This window comes from Somniosus microcephalus, chromosome 21 (genome assembly GCF_052327205.1).
Source record: "Somniosus microcephalus isolate GS21.2 chromosome 21, FLI_Smic_1.0, whole genome shotgun sequence".
Taxonomy (NCBI): Eukaryota; Metazoa; Chordata; class Chondrichthyes; order Squaliformes; family Somniosidae; genus Somniosus; species Somniosus microcephalus.
This window is the reverse complement of record NC_141007.1, coordinates 15,870,904-15,895,239: the sequence shown is the minus strand read 5'-3', so window position 1 is coordinate 15,895,239 and position 24,336 is coordinate 15,870,904. Positions and strand designations below refer to the sequence as shown.

The 24,336-nt window shown below is 52.9% G+C and overlaps 1 protein-coding gene across 1 annotated transcript in view; it reads left to right on the top strand.

The window, feature by feature from the left end:
• pkd1b (polycystic kidney disease 1b) overlaps positions 1–24,336 on the top strand; it is a 157,133-nt gene that overhangs the window by 58,985 nt on the left and 73,812 nt on the right. Inside the window, exons 11-15 of the mRNA XM_085964089.1 lie at positions 445–612; positions 17,099–17,242; positions 20,067–20,277; positions 21,463–21,586; positions 23,964–24,113. Coding sequence (XP_085820215.1) covers positions 445–612; positions 17,099–17,242; positions 20,067–20,277; positions 21,463–21,586; positions 23,964–24,113 — 797 coding nt within the window. The remainder of the gene's footprint in view (positions 1–444; positions 613–17,098; positions 17,243–20,066; positions 20,278–21,462; positions 21,587–23,963; positions 24,114–24,336) is intronic.

Below are 24,336 nucleotides of genomic sequence, written 5' to 3'. Positions count from 1 at the left end.
AGGAATCGATCTCCTTGAGGTGCTGCCGAATTGCAGGTAAGTCCGTTTCCAATTCGTCGCCACTGTTGATTCCATGTGTTAATGAAGACACGGAATGCAGGAGTTGGTTTACAGGTGTTTACTGAACAAAGTCTGGAGGTGAACTAACAGATACAAGGCTTATATAGCCCGAGTGGCCATTACCGGCATTACAGTACACAGGGGCTCTTAAAGGCACATACACCACAATTGTCCTGGCCAATATTTATCCCTCAACCAAATAGATTATCTGGTCATTATCACATTGCTGTTTGTGGGAGCTTGCTGTGCACAAATTGACTGCTGCGTTTCCTACATTACAACAGTGACTACACTCCAAAAGTACTTATTTGGCTGTAAAGCTCCTTGAGACGTCCTTCGGTCGTGAAAGGCGCTATAGAAATGCAAGTTATTTCTTTCCTGCAGGTACAACAGCTCACGTGGGCATCAGTCTGTACGGATTGAACAAGAGCGGGTCCCGACACTTGGACAAGGCAGGGGCGTTCCAGAGGAACAGTCTGGACATTTTTCAGATCGAAACAGATGCCAACCTGGGAGAGATCTGGAAAATCCGAATCTGGCACGATAACACTGGTAGGTGCGACGGAACAATTTGGAGAGCTCTCCGGGCATGGGGCAGGTGAAGCAACGACTCCTGACCTACCAGCTGGATGTTGGTCTTGTTCGGTTCTGCATCCACTTGTAGAAGCTTCACGACCTGAATCCAATAATAATTACACAGTGGAGCCATTGGGAATGACCAGTGTGTCACCTGGACATCTGTACAGACTGACCGGATCATTGCATGGGCTGGGCCTGTGGACTGATTGGATCATTGCATGGGTTGGGCCTGTGGACTGATTGGATCATTGCATGGGCTGGGCCTGTGGACTGACCGGATCATTGCATGGGCTGGGCCTGTGGACTGATTGGATCATTGCATGGGTTGGGCCTGTGGACTGATTGGACCATTGCATGGGCTGGGCCTGTGGACTGACCGGATCATTGCATGGGCTGGGCCTGTGGACTGATTGGATCATTGCATGGGTTGGGCCTGTGGACTGACCGGATCATTGCATGGGCTGGGCCTGTGGACTGATTGGACCATTGCATGGGCTGGGCCTGTGGACTGATTGGACCATTGCATGGGCTGGGCCTGTGGACTGATTGGACCATTGCATGGGCTGGGCCTGTGGACTGATTGGACCATTGCATGAGTTGGGCCTGTGGACTGATTGGACCGTTGCATGGGCTGGGCCTGTGGACTGATTGGATCGTTGCATGGGCTGTGCCTGTGGACTGATTGGATCATTGCATGGGCTGGGCCTGTGGACTGATTGGATAATTGCATGGGCTGGGCCTGTGGACTGATTGGATCATTGCATGGGTTGGGCCTGTGGACTGATTGGACCATTGCATGGGCTGGGCCTGTGGACACTGATTGGACCATTGCATGGGCTGGGCCTGTGGACTGATTGGACCATTGTATGGGTTGGGCCTGTGGACTGATTGGATCATTGCATGGGTTGGGCCTGTGGACTGATTGGATCATTGCATGGGTTGGGCCTGTGGGCTGATTGGATCATTGCATGGGCTGGGCCTGTGGACTGATTGGATCATTGCATGGGTTGGGCCTGTGGACTGATTGGATCATTGCATGGGTTGGGCCTGTGGACTGATTGGATCATTGCATGGGTTGGGCCCATGGACTGATTGGATCATTGCATGGGTTGGACCTGTGGACTGATTGGATCATTGCATGGGTTGGGCCTGTGGACTGATTGGATCATTGCATGGGTTGGGCCTGTGGACTGATTGGACCATTGCATGGGTTGGGCCTGTGGACTGATTGGATCATTGCATGGGTTGGGCCTGTGGACTGATTGGACCATTGCATGGGTTGGGCCTGTGGACTGATTGGACCATTGCACGGGTTGGGCCCGTCGACTGACCGATATGTCACGTAGGACAGACGATCGCTGACCGTGTCCCATGGTTCGGGCGGCCAATTGACCCCATGTTGTTGGTGGTACCCGTTTCCAAGTGTGCGTCAAGCCACTGAGGCAGGTGCGTAGACTGACGGGCAGGTCATGCAGTGCTTCTGATCTGAGAATATTTTGTCAATTCTAACAATGGGTTCACACCCCAAACATTGACTGATCTTTTCTTCCCTCTTCTCAATGCTGACTGGCCTGCTGTGTATTTGTACCATTTTCTGTTTTAATTGCAGCTTTTCGTTAGTTCTTTTTAAAATCTATCTTGTGTGATGAAGTGTACAACCACTCCCGTGATTTTAGGGCACTTGGACCATGAGGAGTGTGTAACGTCCGTGTGTAATTGAGACACGGACTGCAGAAGTTGGTTATAACAGGTGTTTACTGAATGGAGACAAAACTGGAACTACTATACAAAGTTACTACACAGGCTTATATACTGGGGTGGTCACTACTGGTACTGCAGTATACAGGGGCTGCAGAATATAGTTCCTCCTTCAAGGTACATACACTACAATTCCTCCCCTTTTAGCTAAACAGTACATAACATTCGATTAATAATTAAATAACATATTTACAATTACAGTTGCTGTATACATTAGCTGAAGTTAATCAATTATAAATTCAGTCTTTGAGGAGGCTTCCTGATTCTGTCCGGATAACGCCTCTTTGGGGTATCAGGTTCTTCTGGCAAAGTTGATTCGGGATCAACGTCGTTGTTTGGTTCGTCTGCTTCCAATATCACCGATTCTGAGGTAGATGCAATTGGTACTTCGGTTTCATCACCAGGTGTATAGGATCGTGGTGTAGATTTGACGTTTTCCAGTGACTCTAGAATCTGGTCAGCATGGCATCTTACGATGCTCTCTCCAATGCCACGGGCAGCACGGTGGCATAGTGGTTAGCACTGTTGCCTCACAGCGCCAGGGACCCGGGTTCGAATCCGGCCTCGGGTGACTGTCTGTGTGGAGTTTGCACATTCTCCCCGTGTTTGCGTGGGTTTCCTCCGGGTGCTCCGGTTTCCTCCCACAGTCCAAAGATGTGCGGGTTAGGTTGATTGGCTATGGTAAAAATTGACCCTTAGTGTTAGGGGGATTAAATACGTGGGGTTACGGGGATAGGGTGGGATATGTGTTGGTGTAGGGCTTACGGGGATCGGGTGGGATATGTGTCGGTGCAGGCTCGATGGGCCGAAATGGCCTCTATCTGTACTGTGAGGTTTCTGTGATTCTGTGAATGTCCACGGTATACATTAGAGGTCCTTGCCGTGTGCAGATCATTCCTGGCTGCCATTTCTCTCTGCGGTAGTCCCAGGCCAAGACTGGTTGACCTATCTTGAAACTCCTGGTTGGCCTTTCATTCATATTCTGAAACTGCCTGTTCTCCACATCTCTTCTGATGTTTGGCTTAACCAAATCCAAGCGGCATCTAAGTCTTCGATTGAAGAACATCATGGCTGGAGTTTGGTTGGTAACCGCATGTGTCGCATTCCGGTAGGCAAACAAGAAGTTATCCACCTTGTGTTGTAGGGGTATGTCTTCATTACACATTGCCTTGATAGCCTTCTTGAATGTTTGAACGAACCTCTCAGCCAATCCATTGGTGGCTGGATGATATGGGGCGGATGTGTAATGCTTAACACCGTTGTTCTTTAAGAACCTCCGGAACTCTTCAGACACAAACTGTGGTCCATTGTCGGAGCAAATCTGTTCAGGCAGCCCATTTCTGGCGAATATGGTTCGTAAGACTGTGATAGTTTTTTCTGTGGTGGTTGAGGACATTTTTATTACCTCTGGCCACTTTGAATGTGCATCCACTGCAATTAAAAACATCGAGTCCATAAATGGACCAGCAAAATCAATGTGTACCCTTTGCCACGGAGATGAGGGCCACTCCCATGGCTGTAGAGGGGCTTGTGGTGGTGCGTTTTGAACCTTCTGGCATCCTGTACAGCTCTTGGTCATCTCTTCGTTTTCTCTATCGATTCCCGGCCACCACACAAACGCTCTGGCTAAGTTCTTCATTTTTACCCCTCCCAGATGACCCTCATGAAGCTCATTGAGCACTCTATCCTTCAATTTGGGTGGAATTACTACTCTGGATCCACACATCAAGGTTCCTCGGCACACTGACAGCTGTTCGCTTCTCGGCGAGAATGCTGGCAACAGTGGTTCGCCATGTGCTGGCCATCCCTTCACCGTTAAATCATAGATCCTGGAGAGTGTCGGGTCATTTCGTGTTTCCTTTTCTATGTTTGCATTCGTCACAGGTAGACATTCGACTATGGTCTAGTGGAATATCTCCACAGGATCCACTGCAGGTGCTTCTTCCACCGTCGGCAACGGTAGGCGTGACAATCCATCAGCATTCCCATGCTGTTTAGTTCCTTTGTACTCGATGTCATATTGGTGTGCCCCATGGAAAAGGGACCACCTCTGTAGCCGTTGTGCTGTCATTATCGGGACGCCCTTCTTAGGGTTGAAAATGGAGACAAGAGGTTGATGATCAGTTAGTAGAGTAAATTTCTGTCTGTGCAGGTAGTGATTGAACTTCTTCACCCCCCACACCAGGCTGAGGGCCTCTCTGTCAATCTGGGCATAGTTACGCTCGGCTGCAGTTAACGAGCGTGACGCAAAAGCTATCGGCCTCTCTGAACCATCAAGGGATTTATGTGACAGTACCGCTCCAACGCCGTAGGGAGACGCATCACACGCCAGTCTTATCGGTAGTGATGGGTTGTAGTGAGCCAATACTTCTCTTGAAGTGATCAGGCCTTTACACTTCTGAAAGGCCCGCTTACATTCATCGCTCCATTTCCATGCTACTCCAGTTTGTAGCAGGGCGTTCAGTGGGTGCAGAATTGTGGACAAATTCGGCAAAAACTTATGGTAGTAATTCACCAATCCGAGGAATGACCTCAGTTGCGACACATTTTCAGGCGCTGGAGCCTTAACTACCGCTTCAATTTTGTCAGGGGACTTATGTAACCCCTCTTCATCAATCACGTGGCCACAATACGATATTTGTTTCTTAAAAAACTCGCACTTGGGGCGATTGGCTCGTAGCCCATGTTCTCTTAGTCTAGTGAGCACCTGCTCTAGGTTGGCAAGGTGTTCACTGTCATTTTCACCTGTCACTAGGATGTCGTCCAAGTAACACTGAGTCCCGGAATCCCTTGCAGGTCTTGTTCCATCGCTCTTTGCCATATAGCCGGAGCTGATGCAACTCCGAATACCAGTCAATTATACTGGTAAAGACCTTTTGTGAGTGTTTATCGTGAGATATTTCCTAGAGGATTCTTCAACCTCCATCTGCAAATATGCTTGCGCTAGGTCAATTTTTGTAAAACGTTTCTGATGTAAGAAAAAGGAGACTTACCATCAAGTAACTTTAAAGTAAGCTTTAAGTAACTTATAAACACACTATATACAAGAGAGGTCTTTACCATGCCTCTGGTAGAAGCCTCTTACAATACTGAACAGACCAGTATTTATACCAGTCCAACAGGAAGTGACATTTACAGGAAGTGAGGTATGTACACAGTTCATAGTTCATAGTTCACAGGAAGTGATGACATAACTTCCCGGAAGTTAGCATTTTTATCACATTCTTCCCTCCTGCAGGATTAGGAGGCTGTGGTCTACCTTTTGGTCCGCAGCCGCCGAACAAGGAAGAGTCGCACCCGTTTGGATTCCCGTCGTAGAGGGTCGCTGGTCCGCTTACATGCGGTTGGCCATTGGTCAGAGTCTGTGTGGCCTGGATTGCCCTGTGAAGGGTCGGGGAGATCATGGCTTCGAGTACGAGCCCCAATAGGTTCAAAGTCGGTCTGCCTCTGTTCAGAGGGAGGTGCAGAGCTGGTCTGTGGCGGATCAGTACTTTCATGCGCGGTACTGGGAGGGTCGCAACCTTGAGCACGGGGTTCTACCGGCACCAAGCTAGTTGGTGTCCGATCAGGATCCTGGAGAGGGGTACCCGATAGGTCCCAAGAGTTTCCTGGTGAAATGCCATCACCCGATGTCCCACTCGGTCCTGGTGGGCAGGGAGCCAGATCCCGTAATGATACGGTAGATTCTCGGCCGTCGGAATATCGTATGTTTGCATAGGTGGGGTTGGCATCGGTTAGTTCGACCTCGTCTACAAGAGGGTCATTTTTAGACGTCCGAACGTATCTTCGGAGTAATACAGGTCCAGGAGTAGTTAGCCATGACGGGAGTGATGTTCCATGAGATGAGCGACGCTGGAATCCAAAGAACCGCTCATGAGGTGTAGTATTTGTGGCTGTAGAAAGCAGGGACCGTATAGAGTGCAATGCATCCGGAAGCACTGTTTCCCATTGCTGGTCTGGTAGGCCCCGAGATCTTAAAGCGAGACGTACGGAATTCCAGATGATACCGTTATACCTCTCTACCTGCCCATTTCCGATGGGATGGTATGGTGTTGTTTTGCTTGTAGCAATTCCCCGTTCTGAGAGGTAGTCCTTGAGTTCCCTTGACAAAGGATGGACCCCGATCTGAGTGAATATAAGCCGGCATGCCACAGAGAGAAAATACCTGCTCAAGGCAGCAGATTACTGTGGACGCCAGCATATTGGAGCAGGGGAAGGCAAACGGAAAACGTGAATATTCGTCGATCATGGTGAGCAAATATGTGTTCCGAGTTGAAGAGGGCACTGGGCCCTTAAAATCGATGCTAAGTCGTTGCATCGGTTGGGTTGCATGTATGAGTATACCATCTGAGGGGCGGAAGAACTGAGGTTTTAATTCCGCACAAAGCCGGCATTCTGAGCATATTTTTTTACATCTCCAGTGGAAAAAGGGAGATTCCGTGATCGTACGAAATGTAGCATGCGCGTAACGCCAGGATGACACAAACCATTGTGGACATCCATGAGAGTGGAGGATGACATAGTGGAGCAGAATGCCCGTGTGAGGGTGTCCGGGGCCACATTCTCCTTGCCAGGCCGATAGAGAATGGTATAACCAAAAGAGGCCAGTTCCATCCTCCAAAGTTGTATTTTATTATTCTTAATTTTGGTTCGTTTTCGATTATCGAGCATGAAGGCGACTGATCGTTGGTCCGTGATCAATGTAAAGTGCTGGCGAGCTAGAAAATGGTTCCACTTCCGTACTGCCTCTATGATGGCTGTGGCTTCTTTCTCAACCGGAGGATAATGTAGCTCGGCACCTTGTAAGGTCCTGGACATAAATGCTACAGGACGACCTTCCTGATTCAGAGTAGCCGAGATCGCCACCTCCGAGGCATCACATTCAACCACGAAAGGGAGATTCTCATCAATGGAGTGAAGAGCCGCTTTCTCCAACTGTTTTTTGAGAAGGTTAAAGGCTGCAACAGCTGCTGTTCCCAATGGAAATGATCTAGCATGCAGCAAGGGTTGGATTTTGTCCGAAAAATGAGGAATCCATTTAGCGTAGTATGCAAACAGACCGAGAGCCCGACGTAAAGAAGCCGGATTCTTAGGTGACGGGAGCTCTTGGAGCGGGCGAAGTCTTTCTGGGTCTGGCTTAATGATACCATTGCCTACGCAGTAGCCAAGGATGTTGATGGTCGGTTGCGACTCAACAGATTTGGATTCATTCAGGGTCAAATTACGGCGATGGAGGGCATCCCGAAATTTTTGGAGGTTGGAGTCGTGTTCCTGTTGATCGTGACCTGCAATGGTAATGTTATCAAGATAGGGAAAAGTGTCCCTTAGGTTTTCCTGCTTAACCAGGCCATCCATTGCCCGTTGAAAGACAGCCACTCCATTAGTAACCCCGAATGGGAGGCGACGAAATTGGTACAGCCGTCCATTAGCCTCAAAGGCTGTGTACTGCTTATCTGAGACCTTCAAGGGTAACTGATGATAGGCACTTTTTAAATCGTAAGTTGAGAACACTTTGTATTCGGCCAGTTTATTAACCATATCATCAATGCGTGGCAATGGGTAGGCGTCCAAGTCGGTATATTGATTGATGGTTTGTGAATAATCGATGCATAGTCGCTGTTTGTGAGGTTTTAGAGGGTTCTTGACAATGACGACTTGAGCCCGCCAGGGCAACGAACATGGTTCAATGATATCCTCTGCTAGAAGTCGAGAGATTTCAGCCGCAATAAAAGATTGGTCTCCCTGATTAAAGCGCCGCGATTTCGTTATTATCGGTTGGCATTGAGGCGGAATACTGACAAATAATGAGGGTTCATCAAGTGAAGCTGCTGATAATGCACAAAATGGTAATTTAGATGGTATATTAGAAATAGTAAGTCCGGGTTTGGATCCACCAAACTCAATGGTGAGTTTCTTATGCTGTTTTTGGAAGTCCAGCCCTAAGAGGAGATCACTACATAAATCTTTGAGCACTGAAAGTCAGGTGGAGGGATACATACGACCATGAAGTGTCATATCAACAACACAAAAGCCGGAGATTCTGGTATTAAGTGATGACTGGGCCATCGCAATTGCCTGGTCCGATGGGAAGACATGTAGTTTCAATTTCGCAACAATCTGTTCCTTAATGAAACTATCAGTACTTCCTGAGTCAATTAAGGCATCTAAGGTATGCCCTTTAATTGAAATTTTTGTGGCTGCCTGAGACAGGTTCTGTGGGCAAGCAGCTGTAATTGGTGTCGTTGCACAGAGAGTGGCTAAAACTCTCGGTGTGCTTCTTCGGGAGAGAGCTCGAGAGGAAGCTTGATAGGTCCTAGCTGGAGCATCTTGATAGGCCCTAATTGGGGCAGTTCGGTAGGCCTTAGCTGGATTGGCCCTCGTAGAGGCCCTTGATAGGCAAACTTTAGCAAAGTGTCCTTTTTTCCCGCAATAACTGCAGATTGCATTGCGAGCAGGGCAGGTTTTCCTAGGGTGAAAAGCATCTCCACAAAAGAAGCATTCCTTCCTAGATTGCCAAGAGGCTGCTAAAGTGGGGTCGTCCTCCTCTTCTTCATCAGAATTATCAGAATTAGATTCCCCCATGATAGGGTTCACCTGAGACCGCTTGAATTGTCTGGTTGCAGCTACAGCAGCAGATCGAGATCTGGGCAGCTGATAGAGGTCTGCATTTCTCTTTGCCAAATCCAGTGAACAAGCTAGTTCAAAAGCTTTTTGTAGCTCAAGTGTTTTACTTTCTAGTAGACGCTGGCGTATAAATGGAGAGGCAATCCCGCAGATGAAAGCATCACGAATCATTTCTTGGCGGTACAGCTCAGCTGAGGCTGCCTGAAAGTTACAATCTACGCTGAGCCTGCGAAGTTCTTGCAGGAATTCGTCAATTGATTCCCCTGGCCCTTGTCGGGCTGTGGCCAGTAGATGTCTAGCATAGACCTCATTTGGGGTCTTCGCATACAGTTTCTTAAGTGCCCGAATCACCTCTTCGTAATTATCCCAGTCATCAACATATTCGAACACTTTTGGGGTCACATAATTGACAAGTATCTTCAATTTAGCAGGAGCATCCACTTTACATTCATCCAGAAAATTCTCAAAAGTACGATACCAATGCTTCCATACCCTGCCAGCTGCTGGTGTATTCGGGTCCAAGTCCAGACGAATAGGTCTAAGGATTTTCTCCATGATGGGTGGTTCCCTGGATCCTTAACTTCCGAGTTTGTCTGAAGGTCTAGTATTTGTCAGTGTAAATACTAAGTTACTTAAATTGATGTAAGAAAAAGGAGACTTACCATCAAGTAACTTTAAAGTAAGCTTTAAGTAACTTATAAACACACTATATACAAGAGAGGTCTTTACCATGCCTCTGGTAGAAGCCTCTTACAATACTGAACAGACCAGTATTTATACCAGTCCAACAGGAAGTGACATTTACAGGAAGTGAGGTATGTACACAGTTCATAGTTCATAGTTCACAGGAAGTGATGACATAACTTCCCGGAAGTTAGCATTTTTATCACAGTTTCCCTCCAGATAGTGAGGCGAAAATATCTTCTATCCTCGGAAGAGGATACTGTACTGTGTGAAGGACTGGGTTCACAGTCACCTTGAAGTCCCCACAGATGCGAACCTTCCTTGGCTCCTCAGACTTAGGCCTAGAAATTCAGTTGTTTGCGCCAGCCGCTAGCGCCTTAGGAGGAGGAGATGTGGGGCGCTAGGCGGCCAGCGGCCGGGCGCAGCGCGATCTGCGCCTCTCCCCAACTTCAGTAAAGATTTAGCGGCGGTGCAAAGCCTTTGCACGCGCTCAGCTGCGCGTGCAGATCCTGACGTCATTTCATCGTGCAACGCCCTTTGTGCGCCCCAAACCGGAAATTCAGTGGCGCCAGCCTATTGTGCGCTTGGCGCCCCTAGCGACTGGTAGAGGGGAACGGTTCCCAGTCGCTGCGGGGCGCAAATTAAAGGGCACTCCTCCTGCAGTACAAATGGCAGCCATTTTGCAACACTCCTTCTTTGTGAGAGATGGATCTTTGCAGAGAGACAAAGGTAGAGAGCTTTCTGGTTTAGCTCAACACTCGCACAGTTACTTGTGTCTTCAGGCCACAGCTTTGCACTTGTCTTTAACTTCAGTGTCATAGCATTGATTGGAAACATATAATGGGGGCTGCAATGGGTGCAAACGTTGGCATTCTCCATTGCATTCAAAGGGCTCAGAGACGCCGTGAGAGAGTGGCAGTCATGGCCAGACGGAGAAGGGGCAACAGGCGTCGGCTAAGGAGGCCTTACCCACCCAGGGTATACCGCCAGCAGTTCTCATATCTGAACATGTCTGACGAGCAGTGTGTTCGGAGGCTGCGATTCCGAAGGGCGGTGGTCACTGAGATCTGCCAGCTGCTTCGCGGAGATCTGCAGCCACAGCTGAGGAGCAGGACGTCTCTGTCGGTGGCAGTGAAGGTGACGGTGTCTCTCAACTTCTATGCCACCGGCTCCTTCCAATCCGCTGCTGGGGACATTTTCAACATCTCCCAGTTTGCCGTACATTGCTGCATCCGCCAGGTGACCAATGCCCTTTTCAGAAGGAGACGTCAGTACATCTCCTTCTCCATGGCCGTTGTCAAGCAGCAACAGCGTGCAATGGGCTTTGCAGCATTAGCGGGCTTCCCCATGGTGCAGGGCGCCATTGACTGCACGCATGTGGCTTTGTGGGCACCTCTAGAGAATGCCGAGGATTACTGCAACCGGAAGGGCTACCATTCGCTCAACGTGCAGTTGGTGTGTGACCACAGGCAGATCATCCTAGCTGTCAATGCCCGCTTTCCAGGCAGCAGCCACGATGCCTTCATCCTGCGCCAGACTTCTGTGGCAGACATGTTCCAGGCCCAGCCTCACCCACGAGGATGGCTTCTCGGGGACAAAGGCTATCCTTTGTGCACCTGGCTGATGACCCCGCTCTGTGCGCCCAGCACCCCTGCTGAAGAGGGATACAATGACAGCCATCAAGCAACCAGGAACATCATTGAGCAAACAATCGGCGTCCTGAAGGAATGGTTCCGCTGTCTGGATCGTTCCGGAGGAGCCCTACAGTACTCGCCTGAGCGAGTCTCCCATTTCGTGGTCGTGTGCTGCATGCTGCACAACCTGGCTATCCGCAGGACTCAGCCACTGCCACCAGACATTGGAGGACCACCAGAGGAGGAGGAGGAGGAAGAGGACCAGCACAGGAGGGAGGCAGAAAGTGCAAGGGCCGCACGTCGGCGGCTTATTGCACGTCAGTTCTAGGCCCCCTCTCAGAGAATGGCTTGTGCGGCACAAGATGAATGTAGCCGCTCCACAAGCCCTCAGCCGAGCAGGGCAACCAGGACTTCCAAAAGAAAGCATGGACAGTGCGATTTAAGAACATTTATTACTTTGATACCTCTGTGCCCTTCCCACATAACAAACTAATGGAGAGAAGCCCCCCCCAAAAACACAAATCGAACAGTCTCGGCCTTTCAAAAAACACAAATCGAACAGTCTTGGCCTTTCAAAAAACACAAATCGACCAGTCTCGGCCTTTCCAAAAAAACAAATACACCAGTCTCGGCCTTTACAAGTGAAACAAAACATTTGGCCACACCTTCTACTTTTTGCCCTGCGAGGGTGATGCCTTTCGCATCCGTGACTGGCCCCTGCCCGCCCTGCAGCTCCTCCTCAATGGGACCCCAGTGGCTGCAGCAAGGCTGGGGGAAGGCTGCTGAGGGTCAGATGGCGAGACGGCAGATGCCCTTGGGGGTCGGCCTGGACCAGCTCTGGCCCTGGAGGGGCCGGCTGCTGACTGCTCCAACTCTGCTTGGGCGGCAGCAGTCTGTCCAGCGGCTGGTGGCAGCTGCAATGGAGGAGTGGCAGTGTCGGCTGCAGGAATGCTGCCAACCTGACAGATCACAGGTACTCCCTGGTCGCCTGAGATATTGGCACTCGCACGGGCCAGCACTGCAGCATGCGCAGCAAACTGCTGAAGCACAGACTGCTGGGATGCTGCGGCGCGGCGAGTGCCCTGGCGATGCCTGGCCGATCCAGCGAGGGTGGCAGCAGTTAGTGCCCTTGTGGCCCTGGTCTGTGTCCGCATGACACCAGCCAGTGAATGGACGGCACGATTGAGCACTTGGCTAGAAGCCGCCTGTGCTGCCGCGAAGTCCTGCAGACTCCTGGCCTGTGCTGCCCCGAATTCCTGCACACTCCTTGACAGTGACTCTATGGAGTCAGGCATCCTTGCCACTGCAGCCATGAGCTCAGTGTGCCTGCGCTCAGCCTAGGCGGCCATTTCCTCTAGGAGCCGCACCTCCTCTGCGCTCACCGTAGCAGGACTGGAGGCCGCACTCACCCTCCGGGGAGAAGGCCGCCGAGCTTCCCCACCCCTCCCGCGTTGCTGCAGGCTGCTGGGCCCCGGAGCTTCACTCTCCTCCGACCCTTCCCCCCGGCTCCCCTCCAGGGAAGACGTGTCCCCATCATCGCCATGGGCTGCCTCGGCTGAGGGTGGCACTGATGGTCCGGCTTCCTCTTCCTCTTCCTCCTCCTCGCCCTCCGATTCACTCACAGTGCCAGGTTGAGGGCCCGCCTCCTCACCTGGCGATTCACCATCTGAAAGCAGGGAGGCACAAGAGTTGCTTTAGAGTGAGGACAGGGCGGCAGCGAGGGAGGCATGAGTGCTGCTATGCACTGCATTGGGCCGACAGTGGCAAAGGATGCTGTTCTGAGGCGCAAGTGGAAAGAGATAGGTCAAAAAGGTGATGCCCTTACCATTGGGGCCCACAACAGGGTCGGCATCTCCACTGGCGACGGGGCCAATCAGCCGGCCTGACATAATGCGCTCCACACGCTGGTCCAGGTCGGAGAGCTGTTTGAGGTCAGGATGGCCTCCCCCGGTCTCACGCTGCTGCCTTCGGTTGTGCGCCACCTTGGCCTGCAAGAGAAAGGACGGCCTCTAAGTACAGTGTGAAGCCCTGATCTTGTCTGCACTGCCTCCCATGGTGGACTAGCCCTGACAGTGTGAAGCCCTGATCTGGGCTGTACTGCCTCCCATGGTCGAATAGCTTTTACAGTGTGTAAAGTGCTGAATGTGCAAGTGATTTTCATGACAGTCCCATAGCTGCTGGATGAGGGCTGGGCATTAGGGCTTTCAGGTCCCTTAGCCCATAAACTGAGGTGCACATGCAGGGATGAGGAGGACACTGGAAAGGGTACTCACCCTGACAACCCGAGTGAGGTCGTTGAACTTTTTTCGGCATTGCACAGGAGTCCTGGCAACCACGCTGTTGGAGGTCACCCTGTTTGACACCTCCCTCCAGGCTTTCCGATAGGCGCTGGGCAGCGGCCTCCTGCCACCTTCAGGGAACAGAACATCGCGCCTGCGCTCCACTGTGCCAACCAGCACCCTCAGGTCACCGTCGCTGAAGCGCTGCGCTCTCTCCCTGGCCTTCTCCATAGTCCTGGGCATTGTACAGATCAAGCAGCAGTGGTCAGGCCTTGCTTCAGGGCTGCAGTGTGCAGGGCGTGGCAGGCAAACAAATCCACCCTCCCCCTTTAAGAGCTCACCGGCGCCAGAGTGTCTGCCGTCAATCAGCAACTCGCCGCACCTGCGCTGCGCCCGCCCTCGGGGGTTTCACCCCGGGCTGCTGGCTTAGCGCCTAATGATAGTCATGCATCGCCTGTTTTAGCGCTGCAGCAACCTCTTGGGGCGATGCCACTGAATATCGGCGAAGTTGCGCCGGGTGCAAACTTTAGTGGCCGCCCGGCTGTAGCGCCCCAAACGTGGCTATACTGAATTTCTAGGCCTTATTGTTTAACGTTTTCTTCATGACAGGAACGATGGGTGTCGCCCACTCGCTCCAGTCTACCTTAGTTAACACGCCTGCACTCTCCAGATTCTCCAGCTCTGCCTCGACGGCTGGGCGAATTGCATACGGTACCGGTCTTGCTTTGAAAAACTTGGGAATTGCGTTCTCTTCTATTTTTATCGAGGCGGTTACGCCTTTAAGAGTTCCCAGTTCTCGTTGAAATACCTCTTTAGCGTTAGCCAAGATTTTTGACAATCGTCCAGGTGTGATGTCGTCATCCTTTTTACCAGCCACCGTCAGTGCCTGAAGGAATGCCAGTCTGAACTTATCTTTCTGATCCATTCACGTCCCAATAACGGTGGCCCACCATCTTGCAGTATGTACAGATACAATTTCTGTATTTCCTTGCCGTTGTATTCGACAGGCACCCTTATTTTCCCTCTGGGGTATACTTTCTGCCCCGTATATGTCTTCAAGACAATGGATGTGTCTTTCAAGGGTATGTGTGAGAATAGCCGCTCATAGTCTCGTCGATTCATGACGGTCAGGGCTGATCCTGTATCCAATTCCATTTTGACTTGGGACCCTGCTATCGTGAGGGTGACCCAAATGGTTCGGTGATCCTCTTTTGTGATTACGTTGTGTAGTTTGAGACAGCTTAGTCTCTTGTTCCCGGATTCACTATCGCTCTTCTGGTCTTCGGAACTACTGTCCGTCATCTTTTGTACTTTCCTGTACTTTTCCTTAGTAGTCTTTTTGTTGTCGTTAGTCTTCTTCCCGGACCTGCAAACTCGTGCAATGTGTCCCATCTTTCCGCATTGCCTGCATGTTTTGTCCTTGGACCAACAGTCCTTCTGGTCATGGGTTGTTCTGCCGCAGCGATAACATTTTTCAAATCCCCGTGTCATTTCATGGGTGCCGTATTCCTGTGGCTTTTGCTGTATTTCCGCAGCTCCCCTTGCTGCTGCTTCGTACGATACTGCCACGCTGAAAGCCTTATCTAACGTCAGCTCTTTCTCTGAGAGTAACCTCTTCTGGGTTCCTTCACTCAGGAGTCCACAGACAAATTTGTCCCGTAGGGTATCTGCCAGTCCTGCTCCGAACTGGCAGTGCTTTGATAGCTTGCGTAGTTCCGTAAGGTAATCAGCATTGCTCTCATCTTTATGCTGATTTCTCTTGTGGAATTTAAATCTTTCTGCTATCAGCAGCGGTGTAGGATTTAGGTGTTCCTGTAGGATATCAACAATTTTGTTAAAACTCTTCTCCATCAGTTTGACTGGAGTGATCAGGTTCCGCAATAGGCCGTACGTTCTTGCGCCCATTAAGTTTAGTAGTACCGATGCCTTTTTCTCATCGGCTACTTCATTTGCCTTGCAATATACTTCGACTCTTTCCACATACGTGGTCCAGTCTTCTATTGCATTATCGAAGGCAGTGATATTGCCAGTCTTCGGCATCTTGGAGATCTAAGATGGCGCCTCCCGCGCTTTGCCTTCTTCCCCGATTGAACAAAATGGCGCCTCCCGCGCTTTGCCTTCTTTCCCGCTGGATTAAGATGGCGCCTCCCGCGCTTTCTGTCTTTTCCACTGCTGCCAGCGCTGTTGCTGGCGTTTTTATGCCTTGATGGCGACGCCCTATGGTCTTCGCGCACTCCCCCCCGCGTTGCTGCCAACGCCGCTCTCCGCGGTCCCCGTGGCAAACTGCAGCTCCTCGCGGCTTTCTGCGCTTCTAATTTCTTTTATTTTATTCTTATTCTTTTATTTTCATTACTGTTCCCGTCGTCAGATTAGACCCTATGGGACACTTTCCTCCCTCTTCTCGGGTCTGTACGCTGCCCGGCTTCGAGTGCTCCACCCTCTCTCTCTCTCTCCTCTTCCCGACAACGCTGCTCGGCCCCGTTGAATAGCCACCCGATCGAGCTCTAGCCCGCCGCAGCCCAGGAAGGATCAGTGTACTACCTGCCACCAGTCCGATTAGCTGGAACACCATAGACTGGAGAACCAAGCCCAGCTCTCGACAGCCTCTCCTGCAAATCTTCGAATTCGATGAATGAGAGGGCGGTTGCCCACGGTTGACGCCCGTTTCTTCTGTTTGTTTTTTTTTCTTTTTGGATTTCTTCCTTCTGGCCTCAACCTCTAACAACTTCGCTTCAGGGATGGATCCCCGTGAGGTGGTACAGAACTGTAGGTAAGTTCGGATCTGTTCGTCGCCAATGTAACGTCCGTGTGTAATTGAGACACGGACTGCAGAAGTTGGTTATAACAGGTGTTTACTGAATGGAGACAAAACTGGAACTACTATACATAGTTACTGCACAGGCACAGGGGTGGTCACTACTGGTACTGCAGTATGCAGGGGCTGCAGAATATAGTTCCTTCTTCAAGGTACATACACTACAGAGTGGATGGTGGCAGCCAGCTAGGCTCCCAATATGTCATCACAAGTGTCCGTCATTAACTAAAGAAGCTAAGAGGGTTGTAAACCCCAGTGTTCAAGACCTGCAGGGAGGGGAGACCCAGAGGTCTGTGAGAAGTGTATGGTTGTCTTTGCGAATCTAACAATAAAAGCGCACAGGAGAGCTGAACTGCCTTCAGCTGACAATGTTGAATTGGTGCTGAGACACAGGTGCTGGCCATCCTGACACAAGGGGAACTTAATCACACTTCCAAATACTTCTGTTCACAATCACTCCAATTGATGGCACATAACTGAGGGCCATTTCCAGACTTTGCTCTCTGGGCAGGGAGCTTCACTCACCGAGAGTGAACACCGGAAATTCGGGCACAGTTTTCCAACCGTTTTTCAGTTTCCAAGGCGACCCCTCGTGTGCGGAATGGTTTGTTTCCTTGCGCGATTCGATGAACGGACTCCTCGTATAACCTTGGTGTTCCCTGCAGGGCTGGACCCCTCCTGGCACCTGGAGCACGTGGCAGTATGGGACAAGCAGTCGGACAATATGTACTACTTCCTGGCTCAGGACTGGCTGTCAGTGGAGAATGAGAAGAACGAGGGGATGGTGGAGAAGGATGTGTTGGCAGCGTGTAAGTACGGTCACTCCGGCGGGTCGAGCGGGTGCCAATGACGGGCACTAACCTACTGGAGCATTTGGGATAGTCTTAAGATAAACCCTGCAACACGGTATGCCTGGAGAAATGGTTTGTGACCTGTCCCGTCGGATGAAGAGACCTCAATCCCAATTTGTAGAGTGATCGGTGAGAAGGTCGATCATTAACAAATTGGGGCGGTGCTATTCTGCTCAATCTCAAAGCGGAAGCATAAGAACATACAGACTAGCCTAAACATTCACTCCCTCCATCACCGGTGCACCGTGGCTGCAGTGTGTACCCTCTACAAGATGCACTGCAGCAACTCGCCAAGGCTTCAACAGCACCTCCCAAACCTGTGACCGCCACCACCTAGAAGGACAAGGGCAGCAGGTGTATGGGAACACCACCACCTCCAAGTTTCCCTCCAAGTCACACACCATCCTAACTTGGACATATATCGTCGCTCCTTCATCCTCGCTGGGTCAAAACTCCCTCCCTAACAGCACTGTGGAAGAACCTTCACCTCACGGACTGCAGCAGTTCAAGAAGGCGGCTCACCACCACCTTCTCAAGGGCAACTAGGGATGGGCAATAAATGCTGGCCTTGCCAGTGACACCCACATCCCGTGAAGGACTTTTTTAAAAATGGGTTTCTAACTTTTTAGGAACAGGAATAGATTGTTAAGCCCGACAGTCCTCTCCCTTCTCCATGAATCAACTGAGCCTTTCTCATCATCACATGTACCAACCATCCTCGTATTACGGGGCCCCATCTGCATGTCCACCTTCAGAGTGTGGGCCAGTCATCCCCCCCCCAAACACTGCTCCGAGGTTCCTATCTGCTGGCGCAGTAAAAGAAAGACTTGCATTTCTATAGCGCCTTTCACTACCTCAGGATGTCCCAAAGCGCTTTACAGCCACTGAAGTACTTTTGAAGTCTAGTAACGTGAGGCAGCACAGCAGCCAATCTGTGCCCAGCTAGATCCCACAATCAGCAACGTGTTAATGACCGGATAAATTGATTTTTTGTGATGTTGGTTGAGAGATAAATATTGGCCAGGACACAGAATCACAGAATCACAGAAACCCCACAGTGCAGATAGAGGCCATTTCGGCCCATCGAGCCTGCACCGACACATATCCCACCCGATCCCCGTAACCCCACGTATTTAATCCCCCTAACACTAAGGGTCAATTTTATCATAGCCAATCAACCTAACCCGCACATCTTTGGACTGTGGGAGGAAACCGGAGCACCCGGAGGAAACCCACGCAAACACGGGGAGAATGTGCAAACTCCACACAGACAGTCGCCCGAGGCCGGATTCGAACCCGGGTCCCTGGCGCTGTGAGGCAACAGTGCTAACCACTATGCCACCGTGCTGCCCGGGGAGAACTCCCCTGCTCTTCTTCGAAATAGTGCCGTGGGATCTTTTACGTCCACCTGAGAGGGCAGACGGGGCCTCGGTTTAACGTCTTATCGGAAAGTTGGCACCTCCGACAGTGCAGCACTCCCTCAGTAGTGTACTGAAGTAGAAGGTGGGTGGCCATTCTCCCGAGATCAAGAACCCCTGCTTGTACTGTACAGCACGCTCAGTCGCAGGAGGGGGCTTGGGGAACAGGTGAGCTGTGCTGGGGGTGGAGAGAGGGCTACTCGTGAACTTTTTTTCAGGCTGTTGGTCAGTTTTCACAAGCTTCCACGGTTGATATCGTCCTCAGCCCAATCTCTCTCCTGAAATCCAATCAATTCTCACTCGGCTTCACTGCTGTGTTACCTTTTCTTGTCTTAGGCAGTCCCTCGGAACCGAGGCTGACTTGCTTCCACATTAAAAATGAGTTCTCAGGTGACTGATGAGTCCAATGCGGGACCTACAGTCTCTGTCACAGGTGAGGCAGACGGTGGTTGAAGGGGCGGGTGGGTGGGGTGCTTGGGTTGACGTGCGCTCCTTGCGCTCCTTGCGCTTGGCTTCCGCTTGCTCCCGGCGAAGAGACTCAAGGTGTTCGGCGCCTTCCCGGATGCTTCTCCTCCACTTGTGTTACCTTATTCCATAATTGGGTGAAAAAGTTCAGCTTGACTTCCCTTCTTGTCCCCTGACTCCTTTATTGCTTCAATTCCACTTCAATTAGACCTCTCTCCCCCCCACCCCCTCCGCACCCCATGGTCTCTTCTGTTCCAAAGAAAAATTCCAACTTCCACAACCTTTCCTGGGAGTCCTAGAGCAGCCCAATTGCATCACCCGCTAGCCCTGACCTATCGCCTGTTCCCGTACTCACAGGAAACAGCAACGCATTAATCATCTTCACAGTGCAGTGTCCGCTTGGCTCAGTGGCACCCACGCTTGCCTCTTGCGTCAGAAGGTTGTGGGTTCAAGCCCCACTACAAATCTAGGCACAAAACCTAGGCTGACCCTCCAGCGCACTACTGAAGGAGTGCTGCCTCATCAGAGGCGCCCTCTTTTAGATTGGACGTTAAACCGAGCCCCAGTCTACCCTGTCAGGTGGATGTAAAGGATCCCACGGCACTAATTTGAAGAGCAGGGAAGTTCTTCCCGATGTCCTGGCCAACATTTTTCCCTCAACCAACATCACTGAAACAGATTAACTGGTCATTTATCACATTGCTGTTTGTGGGAGCTTGCTGTGCATGTGGGATCTTGCTGTGCATGAAGTGACTGCCAGCTATGCCTACAGAACAGGGAATGCTCTTCAACAGGAGCTCATTGGCTGAGTGCAGGATGTGGTCTGACGGGAACGGGTCTTGCTGGCTGTTGATTTTCAGTCTGCAGTTGACTCACTTTGTCCTGTTTCTTGTCACTAGGCCCTCAGGAGTTGCTTCGATTCTCCCGTATCTTTATCTCGCAGTTAAAGCGCGGAGTGTCAGAGAAGCACATCTGGCTCTCCGTCTGGGATCGCCTGCCACGGAGCCACTTCACTCGAGTCCAGCGGGTCACCTGCTGCACCCTGCTCATATACCTGTTCCTCACCGCGGGGGCAGCATGGTATGGGGCTGTCGGAGTCAAGAACACAAGGTCTGTACCTGGTCATTATTCTATCTGATCATTGACCTTAACTGACCGTTGACTCTATCTGACCGTTGACCCTAACTGACCATTGACCCTAACTGACCATTGACCCTAACTGACCATTGACCTTAACTGACCATTGACCTTAACTGACCATTGATTCTATCTGACCGTTGACCCTATCTGACCATTGACTCTATCTGACCGTTGACCCTATCTGATCATTGACCCTAACTGACCATTGACCCTAAGTGACCATTGACCTTAACTGACCATTGATTCTATCTGACCGTTGACCCTATCTGACCGTTGACCCTAACTGACCATTGACCCTAACTGACCATTGACCTTAACTGACCATTGATTCTATCTGACCGTTGACCCTATCTGACCGTTGACCCTAACTGACCATTGACCCGATTGGATCCTTGACCGAGTCGCTGCCCTATGCCCCGAAGTCAGTGGGTCGATGCCCTGGGATCAGGGGGTTGGTGACCCGGGGTCAGTGGGTCAGTGCCCCGGGGATAGTGGGTCAGTGCCCCGGGGTCAGTGGGTCAGTGCCCCGGGGTCAGTGGGTCGATACCCTGGGGTCAGGGGGTCAGTGCCCCGGGGTCAGGGGGTCAGTGCCCCGAGGTCAGGGGGTCAGTGCCCCGGGGTCAGTGGGTCAGTGCCCCGGGGTCAGTGGGTCGGTGCCCCGGGGTCAGTGGGTCGATGCCCCGGGGTCAAGGGGTCGGTGCCCCGGGGTCAGTGGGTCGGTGCCCTGGTGTCAGTGGGTCGGTTCCCCGGGGTCAGTGGGTCGGTGCCCCGGGGTCAGTGGGTCGATGCCCCGGGGTCAGTGGGTCGGTGCCCCGGGGTCAGGGGGTCAGTGCCCTGGGGTCAGGGGGTCAGTGCCCCGGGGTCAGGGGGTCGGTGCCCCGGGGTCAGTGGGTCGGTGCCCCGGGGTCAGGGGGTCAGTGCCCCGGGGTCAGTGGGTCGGTGCCCCGGGGCCAGTGGGTCGGAGCCCCGGGGTCAGTGGGTCGATACCCCGGGGTCGGTGCCCCGGGGTCAGTGGGTCGATACCCCGGGGGTCAAGGGGTCGGTGCTCTGGGGTCGGTGGGTCGGTGCCCCGGGGTCAGGGTGTAGGGTCGGAAGGTCGAACAGGAGAGGGAAGAGTGTTATTAACGGTGATAAACAACTTTTGTCTTGTCGCAGCCTCCCGGTGGCGTACCTGGCCACTGTTACAGGTGAGACGGTGGCTGTTGGCGTTGTTCTGGCTACTGTGGTGTTCCCAGTCCACCTCCTCATCACCTTCCTCTTCAGAAGAACCCGTAGCCAGGTAAGGTCAGCATTGGGTGACCTGTCTGCTGTGTGAAGTGAATGAATGAAGTGGCCCTCCACTCGTGGGTGGGAGGATTCGCCCCCGTAGACAACAGGGCTCCTTTATATAATATCCAGCAGACTTTTATCACAAACCTTTCCTTGCTTTTTGTTTCTTATTCTCCCCATTTCTTCTGCTAGCTCTGGGGTTCACTCCCCCTGGGGCTGGAGTTCACTCTCGGGGGGCTGGGGTTCACTCCCCCTGGGGCCGGGGTTCACTCCCCCTGGGGCCGGGGTTCACTCCCCCTGGGGCCGGGGTTCACTCCCCCTGGGGCCGGGGTTCACTCCCCCTGGGGCCGGGGTTCACTCTCCCTGGGGCCGGGGTTCACTCTCCCTGGGGCCGGGGTTCACTCTCCCTGGGGCCGGGGTTCACTCCCCCTGGGGCCGGGGTTCACTCCCCCTGGGGCCGGGGTTCACTCCCCCTGGGGCTGGGGTTCACTCTCCCTGGGGCTGGGGTTCACTCTCCCTGGAGCTAGGGTTCACTCCCCCTGGGGCTTGGGTTCACTCCCCCTGGGGCCGGGGTTCACTCCCCCTGGGGCCGGGGTTCACTCCCCCTGGGGCCGGGGTTCACTCCCCCTGGGGCCGGGGTTCACTCTCCCTGGGGCCGGGGTTCACTCTCCCTGGGGCCGGGGTTCACTCCCCCTGGGGCCGGGGTTCACTCTCCCTGGGGCCGGGGTTCACTCCCCCTGGGGCTTGGGTTCACTCCCCCTGGGGCTGGGGTTCACTCCCCCTGGGGCCGGGGTTCACTCTCCCTCGAGCTAGGGTTCACTCCCCCTGGGGCTTGAGTTCACTCTCCCTGGGGCTGGGGTTCACTCTCCCTGGGGCTGGGGTTCACTCCCCCTGGGGTTGGGGTTCACTCTCCCTGGGGCCGGGGTTCACTCCCCCTGGGGCCGGGGTTCACTCTCCCTGGGGCCGGGGTTCACTCCCCCTGGGGCTTGGGTTCACTCCCCCTGGGGCTGGGGTTCACTCCCCCTGGGGCTGGGGTTCACTCTCCCTGGGGCTGGGGTTCACTCCCCCTGGGGCCGGGGTTCACTCCCCCTGGGGCCGGGGTTCACTCCCCCTGGGGCCGGGGTTCACTCTCGTGGGGCTGGGGTTCACTCCCCCTGGGGCCGGGGTTCAGTCTACCTGGGGCCGGGGTTCACTCTACCTGGGGCTGGGGTTCACTCCCCCTGGGGCCGGGGTTCACTCCCCCTGGGGCTGGGGTTCACTCCCCCTGGGGCCGGGGTTCACTCTCCCTGGGGCTGGGGTTCACTCCCCCTGGGGCCGGGGTTCACTCTCGTGGGGCTGGGGTTCACTCCCCCTGGGGCTGGGGTTCACTCCCCCTGGGGCCGGGGTTCACTCTCGGGGGGCCGGGGTTCACTCTCGGGGGGCTGGGGTTCACTCCCCCTGGGGCCGGGGTTCACTCTCGGGGGGCAGTGGTTCACTCCCCCTGGGGCCGGGGTTCACTCTCGGGGGGCCGGGGTTCACTCTCGGGGGGCTGGGGTTCACTCCCCCTGGGGCCGGGGTTCACTCTCGGGGGGCAGTGGTTCACTCTCCCTGGGGCCGGGGTTCACTCTCTCTGGGGCCGGGGTTCACTCTCCCTGGGGCTGGGGTTGGCGCTTTGTGGTGCTGGGGTTGGCGATCTGTGGCACTGGCCGCCTTCTGGTACCTTGCTCGAGTGACGGTGTTCTTCACGTGCGATGGCAGGATATCCCGACCCAACACCCACAGTGTGCTGTTTCCAGCAGGGTTGGCCACGGGGACCGGGAGCCTGGCCTGTTGAGCCAATCATTAGCTCTGAATCCATGCAGCCTACACGGCCAACATCAGCTGGCTTGGCTCAGGCCGGGGATGGAATCTGGCACGTTGTGGTCAGTATGGCACAGTATTGCACCATGAGGTGCCTTGTGCCCACTGGCACTCACAGATGTCCATGTTTTAAAGGGATTTACATTTTTTGCTCCTGGCCTTTGCCAATCTTGGTCCAATTTGACCGCAACTGAACAAGAAACTTGACCCGGCAGGCCCAGCCAGCGTACTTTGTGCACAGTGGCACTTGGTGCAGTGCAGGGTGCTGAGGCCTAAGCAGTCCCTGCGGTGGTATCTTTCGGTGTGTGTCTAAAAGCGTGGGTTGTCCACGGGCCGATGGTGACCAGAGTGTACCGACAGCCAGATAATAATGAGACTCGGCAAGGCTGGCAGCTCCTTTCACCGCACTCCCCACACACACCACCGAGCTGCTGACGCCCTCACTGTACGGGTGTCACACCGCTGCTATAGTAACCTTCGCGGTTTGTACCGATTGGAGAATGCCGCCTCCATTGTCACTCACTGGCTGTGATGTCACTCTATCCCAGGTCACTGTGGATGACCCGGAACCCCCTCCCACGGAGACACAGACTGTGGAGATGGACGTGTACCTGGATCCCTCGGAGCTCGGCAGCTCCTCCTTCCTGTCCATCCCCGGAGGCCTGGACTCCATCGTGGATGTGAGCTCGGAGAGTTGTGTAAGTGTAAAGTGACGCTGGCTAAACTGGTTGTCTAAAAAGAAAACAAACTTGCATTTCTATAGCGTCTTTCATGACCTCAGGGCATCCCAAAGCGCTTTACAGCCAATGAAGTACTTTTGAAGTGTAGTCACTGTTGTAAGGTAGGAAATGCGGCAGCCAGATTGCACACAGCAAGATCCCACAAACAGCCATGAAATAAATTACCAGATAATCTGTTTTA